The following is an 8,609-nucleotide window of genomic DNA, read 5'->3' on the forward strand; positions in this document are numbered from 1 at the left end:
CACTTTTTATGGACAAAATAAATATAATTTCACACAAAAAATGTTCAAGATGCACAGAATAAGCATGTCTAATGTGTTTTAACAAGAATTTGAGTATGACAGAAAAGAACATTAAGAATAAAAAATAATCATACAAGATTTACCCATTTAAACTTGTTTTTAATTATTCAGTTTGGGCTAAAGTATGGTGTATTATAAAAACTAATATGATATATAAACATTATTTTAGTTATTACACACACACACACACACATATATAGGCTATATAATATATATATATATGCTGCAGCATACCCAAATCAAACCCGAGTTAAGACTCAAGTTTATAAATGACCAACTTATAAAAACAAATGTATAGCTGTAGAGAAATTCTCACTTTATATGCAGCTTCGAGCCGCTGCTGTGACGCTGTACAGACGCTTGCAGTCGCGCGTCTCTGCAGATGCAGCGACGATGCAGTTACGCTCACGCGCTGCTCACGCGCCGCTCACGCTTGCAGTGTGAAACAGGCTTAAGCTTGTTTTAACTGCCCTCCATCTCCAACTGGCGTTAGTCAGAACGAGGAAAACATCTTGCCGACCAGAAACCAGCTTGGCAAAATTCAACAAATCAGGTTAATGCTAGTTTAGTAGTGTTTAAGCTTTAGTGTTTGGTTTGGTGCAAAGTTTTTTTTTCATTCGTTTTCTTTCGGCTGTGAACGGGAATATTGACTTGGTCTATAACACGAAATGTGTCTATATATGATATATGAAAGGGATATAATATATATATATATATATATATATATATATATATATATATATATATATATATATATATATATGCTATATATATATATGAAGACTTAAGATGCAAAAGCCTCTAAGTGCCATCTGAAATTTTCTTATAAAATGAGCATTTTTATCAAGCTTGTATGTTTAGGTTCAGTAATTTCACTTTAATGGCAATGAAGGACCTATTAATTGCCATTAAAGTGAAATTACTGAACCTAAACAAACAAGCTTGATAAAAATGCTAATTTTATAAGAAAATTTCAGATGGCACTTAGAGGCTTTTGCATCTTAAGTCTTCATATATATATAGCATATATATATATATATATATATATATATATATATATATATATATATATATATATATATATATATATTAGTAGGATATATATGAGCGAAAAGAGCAATCACAATTCTCAGTATGCAAAGAAAAAACGAATAGAAATGCTTTTTAGGTCAACGAAAGCTTTCCTTAAATTGTCTTACTGCACTCTAAAAACTCCTGGGTTATTTCTTTAACCCATTTTCTGGGTTATTTGTGTTGGGTTAAAATTATGGGTTATTTTTTCAGAGAGTAACCATTTTCTGGGTTATAGGGCTAATATTTTGACCCAATTCCTGGGTTGTTTAGGTTTCTGGGTTATTTTTCAAAGAGTAACCCATGTTCTGGGTTAACGCCCCTTCCCCCCGCCCTCGCTGTTGTTCTGGAATTTTCTCACAACAGTCGTTTGAAACAACCGTCACTTGAACTTGAACGCACTCGATCCGTTTTGGCCTGGGCTTCTTCGGTGCAACTTCATCGCGTGTTCAAGGTAAGCAAGTATTTTCAGTGTCAATGTAACGTAAACTTTTCTGTGTCCATGTCCCCGTTGCTAGTTTAGCACCATCTGTTGAAAAAATGACCATGGCTTACCGTGGTAATTCTGTGGTTAGCACGTAGCCGCCCACGGATATCGCGACAACATCTAACTAGTTTAAAGTCCGTGTAAAGTCAAAATAAATATGTGTTTTGAGTTTGTCAGACTAAATAAGAAAGTGTTATTAACCACCCAGCCAAATTTGAATGATTAAAAATAACGATAAGTTCATGAAATTAGGTGTCAAAATGGTTGTGCTTTTTACACATCGAGAAACGTATGATCTATTTAATGTGTTTAGAAGAAAATGACTGAATTCTCTTTACACGGTCTTTAAATTCTATTTTTCATAAACTGTGCTGTACTTATCTCATTGTTATAATACTGGTAATAATACGATAAGCACAGTGCAGCTAGTGGCGACTTCATGCCGCGTTAAGGGGGTCGAACACCGGACGAGAAGCGCCGCGCTGCGCCGCGTCTAGGACAACTCAAGGTATCGCGTACTTTCTCAGTTTATGGCCAGCAATATTGTTATGTTTTAGGACATTATGAAATTAAGATAATGTCAGTAGTATGTTATGATTGTACTGTATAATTAAATACAACCGTTGCTGAGTCTGCAGTCTGAACACTTTACCTCAGAGCGTCCGTTAACTGAATGAATTGAGAATATCACCTGAAAATCCAATAACATCAGCAATTTTCATTCAAGCAGCTGATTTCTGTAAATTAATGTAAAACTAAATTTATATTGCAGCACATGGTGAAGTCAGTATATACATTAACGACGATTTGAGACAAATAAGTGTAAATTTAATATAAATCGATGTACATGGCGCTCTGTGGCGCTGCAGGATTTTGAACAAGGTCCCGAACCGTTGCTGGGCGCCGCGGACAGACGCCGAATGGCGCCGCCGGTGTGTGTACACTCATAGAGAATAATGTGTTTGAATTTTAAATACGCTTCTCTTCCGGTGTGCGACCCCCTTTAGCCGCGGCTAGAGCGACGAGGCTACACAATAGTTATGTTAACCAGCTGCGCTGTGCTTATCATATTATACAGTGCCCTACTGTCTTAAGTAGTGAGAGTTAAAGAAGCGTTTCAAGTCTTCAAATTGTTGCTAACCTCTATTGCTATGTTTTCTTCAGGTCATTATAAATGGACAGCTTTGTCGCTGATAAGCTAACTGAGTGGCGGATGTCTGGGCTGATAGAGAATTTTAGAGGTGAGCGTTTTACTCTTTTAAGGGATAATTCACCCAAAAATGAAAATATGATGTTTATCTGCTTACCCCCAGGGCATCCAAGATGTAGGTGACTTTGTTTCTTCAGTCGAACACAAATGATGATTTTCAACTCCAACCGTTGCAGTCTGTCAGTCTTATAATGCGAGTGAATGGTAACACAATTTATAAGAGTCAAAAAATATGCTTAGACAAATTCAAACTGAACCCTGCGGCGCGTGACGACACATTGATGTCCTAAGACAAGAAACGATCGGTTTGTGTGAGAAACCTAAGCGATTGCTGAACGCAGTTGGACATAGTGGTGTTTTAGAGGTAAAAAATTATATAAATACTGTTCGGTTTCTCGCACAAACCGATCGTTTCGTGTCATAGGACATCAATGTGTCGTCACAAGCCGCAGGGTTTAATTTGGATTTGTCTAAGCATATTTTTTGACTCTTATAAATTGTGTTACCATTCATTCGCATTATAAGACTGACAGACTGCAACGGTTGGAGTTAAAAATCATCATTTGTGTTCTACTGAAGAAACAAAGTCACCTACATCTTGGATGCCCTGGGGGTAAGCAGATAAACATCAAATTTTCATTTTTGGGTGAACTATCCCTTTAACTGCCCTCATATCATCTCTCTATACCTAAATATTTTTCTTGAATATGGCTTAAATGTGTCAGTGTAAGATTTTGTGACAGTCACAACTTCTTTGACAGTGGGGAATGCATCTCTATAATAACCCTTATAGTTAAAAGATACTTGTGCCTTGTCTTTAAGCTGTTATGCATAATAATGGGCCAGATATTCACCTTTGCATTAATGTCATTATTACACTTGTTAATGAAAGAAAAGATGGACAGTATAGACTGTCATTCACACAAAATGGGTAATGCTGCAAAAGAACCACATTAGTTAACTAGCAAATTGGGCCACGTTTTTTTTTTTTTTTTAAACAAAAAAAAAAAAAAAAACCAACAGCATTCCCTTAAGAGTGATTATTTATTAGCTTGATAATCAAAGAGTGTCTGGTGAGTGGTTCACAATTGTCTCGACTTATTAACAATACTCATGTTGTCTTGTTTTCTGTCTTTCAGGTGAAGACATAGATGAGGAGGCATTTCTTCTCTTAGATGAGGACACTATCAAAAATCTTGTCCCTCAAGTTCAATCCAGTTATTGAATGTTGTCAAATGTTTGAGAGAAAATGAGTTGTTTATTTTTCTATTTTTTCTAATGTCTAATGTTATTACAGTGTGACCTAAGATAAATAGGTCCAAGTGTGTAGAGTTTAATTTAATTTAATGCAATAAAAATGTAAAAGTGCTTGAAGTGTGTAAGTTTCTGAAGTTTTATTTTCTGAAATAAGGCATACTGGCATAGTAACCCAAGTTAGGTTATTTTTGACCTTTGACCTTTGGTTAAAAAGGGACCTACTAATTTCTGGGATATTTCAACCCAGATATTGGGGTTGTTCTTTTGACCCAAAAGTTGGGTTATATTAACTACAATTTTGGGTTATTTTAACCCAAAATTTGGGTCAGGTATTTAACCCAGAAGTTGGGTCAAAAAGAATAACCCATTTTTCTGGGTTGAAATAACCCAGAAATTAGTTGGTCCCTTTTTAACCCAGGATTTGGGTCAAAAATAACCCATTATGGGTTATTTTTGACCCAGGAGTTTTTAGTGTGTGTATAAAAACCTATAATAATAAAGTTATTTAGCCTACAAAACCAAGTTTGAATTCATTTGAATGTGTTCCGTTTAATTCAGCGTTGAGCTGAATTACAGCAGAAACTTGGATTAGAACAATACAAAGAAAAATCAATACAGTTTTACCTAGCAATTCGCGCACATCAGACATAATAGGGAATTTTTTTTTAGCATTTAGAGAATATTTGAGTAGTATTGGGAGCTGTTCAGTCGTGTGGTGCTGAAGTAATTTAGGGCCCCACCCCATTCCTACAGTGCCTCGAGATCTATTTATTAAAAGATTTGAATCAAATCATTGCCATTTTTAATCCAATACTACAATCCTCACTAATAAAAGTTATGATACATTAACAGTAAAAACAATAAATATAAACTAATTTTACAAACAACCTTTTTGAATTTGACCATTTCCTCTGAGGTTTTTCAACATTTTGGCAGAATACTATGTGAGATGTGCGTCTAATGATGTACCATCATTATTTTCCATACAGTAAGTTTATATAAGTCTATATATATATATAAATAGAGAATATTTTATTTTAGTTTCGTCCACTAGAGGGAGCATGTTCTCTTCATAAAATACGCTTCTCAACAGAGATCGGCTGCTGCAATTCTATTAGTGCCAATAAAGAGTACCAGAATTATGATACTGATTATGGCATTTAGATTTTATTTAAACCTGAGATATCTGCCATTGCATAGACCTTAATGGTATTTATTTGACAAGAAATAATCTCATGGTCTGTTATTTCTAATAAAGCGCAAAGTGCCTGTATTCACACAGAAAAAATATATAGCTAGCATAAGATATGTTTTATTTATTTGGATTCCCAACCCCTTTATCATACGTTTTATAATCTTTTTGACAGATCAGATGTCATTGGAAATATACAACAAGCCTTGCATATATATTCACATTGATTTAACAAAACGTTTACAGTCGGCAAACAGTATAGCTAAATACAAAGAACTGTATAAATAATAAACATATAAAATGGAGTTTAAAATACACAGCGGTCACGAGAATCAATGTCCATATACGGGTTTCAGTTACTCTCTTTAAGTAAATGACAACAGCAGTTTCAAATAAATAAGACTGTCGTTACCCTGAGAGTAAAAAGAATCATGTAATAATCTACCATTCACAGACGAGCTTCAACAATGAGGACGGTCGCTCAAAATTATACAAATAATAGTGAAAAAAAATACATTTAAAAAAATAAAACGTTGCATGCGCGAATAGATTTTTTTTTTTTTCCCCGGAGCATTTTCACCCGGGATTTTACTGACCCTCCATGTTGCCGGTGGGTGTCGATGGCGAGTGGGATCCTGATGGGGAAATGTCGTGCAGTTTCCTAATGTGTTTTTTAAGATCAAAGTTCCTGCAGAAACCCTTTCCGCATGTCGGACAGGTGAAAGGCTTCTTGTCGTTGTGCGTGTGCATGTGAAAGGTGAGGTTGTACACCTGGTGGAAGGCTTTGTTGCAGATATTGCACTTGAACTGTTTTTCTCCGCTGTGAGTCAGTTTGTGGTTCTTGTAGTTTCCTTGAAAATAAAACGGGAATGTGAGGAGCTAAACCCAATAAACATGGCAGGAAAATAATATCTATCTATCTATCTATCTATCTATCTATCTATGTATCTATCTATCTATCTATCTATCTAGTTGTTTCTTTAAATAACAAATATAATAATAAAAAAAAAATGATATTATAAAATCCATTTGAGAACGCATACCTTTCTGATGAAATCCTTTCCCGCAGAATTCACAAATGAAGGGTTTGTATCCGGCGTGAATTCGTGTATGAGTGTTGAGAGTTGAACTTCGGTTGAAAGCTTTGCCACATTGGTTGCATTTATGCGGTTTTTCCTGCAAACAAACGGAGGAAAATTTATTTAAAAAAAGAGTCAAATATTTTACCTGACATATTAACATGTAGGCCTAAATTTGACTGATAAACTGGAATATTACTATTACAATACTGATAAACGGAAATTAGTGATTAAAAAAAAAAAAAAAGTTAACATATTATTAATTATTATATTATTATTTATAATAATATGCTTTGCTTATTTTTTCCCATTATTCATTAAGCTATACCATTATTTTAACTTTTATAGATAAAAAATTATCTCGTAAAAAAATAATTAAAAAAAACTTCTGAGAGAGAAAATATGGCATGCCTCCTTTTATTCCGTGGAAACGGCATGATACGGACATTTGTAAATTCCTTTGTACATTTTTCTGTTTATATATATTATATATATAGTCCTATGTTAATACCGAAATATTTATTTAGGACTATTTACCAATAAAATATCAGAAATTGTAATTTAATACACTCTAAAAAAAATGCTGTTTTGTTTCAACTCATGTTTGGGTCAACCGTTGGTTTAAATTTTTAAAACCCAACGGTTAAAATTTTAAACCCAACGGTTGTGTTTCTTCTCTATATTTGACTCAAACATGGATTGGAACAACCCAGCATTTTTTTTAGAGTGGGGTTAATAGTAATGTGATTTAAATATTCATTTGTATAATCATGTGCATAATTACCTGAGTGTGGATGATTTTATGGCGACACAGAGTGCTCGCTTGTCTGAACCCTTTGCCGCACACTTTGCACACGAACGGTCTGGCTCCAGTGTGAACCGGCATGTGACGCGTTAAATTATAGTGCGCGTTGAACACCTGAAAATTATAAACTGTGTTAAAAAGATGGGACATGTATAGGCTAATCTAAAACATAAGATCGATCTCGCTCGTCTCACCTTGCCACAAACTTCACAGGTGAACACCTTTGGTTTGGTTTGAGGAGACCCGCTGTTTAATTTGGCCGCGGAGTTCTTGAACAACTTCTCCGACAAGATGTGCGCGCTCTCCTTCATGTAATGGTGCAGGTGAGAGTGAGAAAGCTCTTTAAAAGACAAGCCAGGAGGACACCTGTCCGCAGCGGCGCCCGGTTTGCTCTTCTCCGAGGAAAACAGGCTCTTCTGGCGCGCGTGCAGTGGCGTGTTGAGGACGTACGACGCCATGGGGTGCAGGTTCACCAGACCCGCGTGAGGCGGACACGCGCTTTCCCCGCAGTTCAGGTAACAGACGGCGGCGCCCATCGCGTGGAACGACGACTGGTTGACCACGCGCGGCCGGAAGAGTTTGTACTGTCCGATGGCCGGGGTCGCGTCTTGCTGCTCGTTCTTATAATTCAAACCGATGCTCAGCATCTCGTTCGCGTTGTGCGAAAAAGCGTCAGGGTGGTCTAATCCATTAATGTGAAGTTTGTGAGGCGGCTCGCAGGCGAGCGGCATGAGGGGGATCATGCAGTGCAGCGGGGCGGGAGACTGCTTGGGCTCCGGTTTCCCCACGGGAGCGTGGAACAAGTTCGGGAACGGTATCGACTTTGGTTCGGGCGTCCTGGCCATAATCCTTTCGATCGAAAAAGCGAGAGGTTTGGAGCTCGCGATCATGCTTCCTCCAGTCGGAGCCGAAGGGGCGCCGAATATTCCCGCTGAGTGGTACAGCGCGCTGTCCATGACTCGAGCGCAGCACCTGTACCTGTGTCCTCCTTTTGTAGATAAGTTTGATTCCTCTCAGTGACCCGCAAGAAAAGACATCATCAAGCGCAAAGGCCCCCTGGCTTCTCCGCTGCTTGTCAATTGCGGACAATCAGCACTTATGTCCGCCCCGGATTGCTCAATAAAGAGTGTTTTGTCAATAGCTCAACTCAGGGCTCACCACGCGCGCACGTCAAAGACACGTAAAGCAGCCCAGATGCTCGATTTAGTTATATCAATCACTAGAGCGGCTTTTTTCTCTCTCCCTGCACTTGTCCTACACACTGCTGTGGGTGACTAACTCAAGAAGGTGCTCTTTATTAGCACTGTAAAGCGCTGGGCGAATCTCCGGTCTCCTCGCGCCTCGCTGTGACATCATTGTACCTCGCGCACGATGACAGGCGCGCGCATGCATCATGTTTGTCAACATTTGACATATGAAAACTTTGAAAGCGCTTTTTTTCTTTTTGG

General features: G+C 37.4%; 1 protein-coding gene across 1 annotated transcript; it reads right to left on the reverse strand.

The window, feature by feature from the left end:
* Nucleotides 1–5,865: 5,865 nt before the first annotated feature.
* fezf1 (FEZ family zinc finger 1) lies at nucleotides 5,866–8,117 on the reverse strand. The gene is made up of 4 exons (XM_067380357.1): nucleotides 7,356–8,117; nucleotides 7,141–7,275; nucleotides 6,321–6,453; nucleotides 5,866–6,128 (listed from the first exon to the last, which is right to left on the reverse strand). The coding sequence occupies exons 1-4, from the start codon at nucleotides 8,115–8,117 to the stop codon at nucleotides 5,866–5,868; spliced, it is 1,293 nt and encodes a 430-aa protein (XP_067236458.1).
* Between the last annotated feature and the right edge of the window lie 492 nt (nucleotides 8,118–8,609).

This window comes from Chanodichthys erythropterus, chromosome 24 (assembly GCF_024489055.1).
Source record: "Chanodichthys erythropterus isolate Z2021 chromosome 24, ASM2448905v1, whole genome shotgun sequence".
Classification (NCBI taxonomy): domain Eukaryota; kingdom Metazoa; phylum Chordata; class Actinopteri; order Cypriniformes; family Xenocyprididae; genus Chanodichthys; species Chanodichthys erythropterus.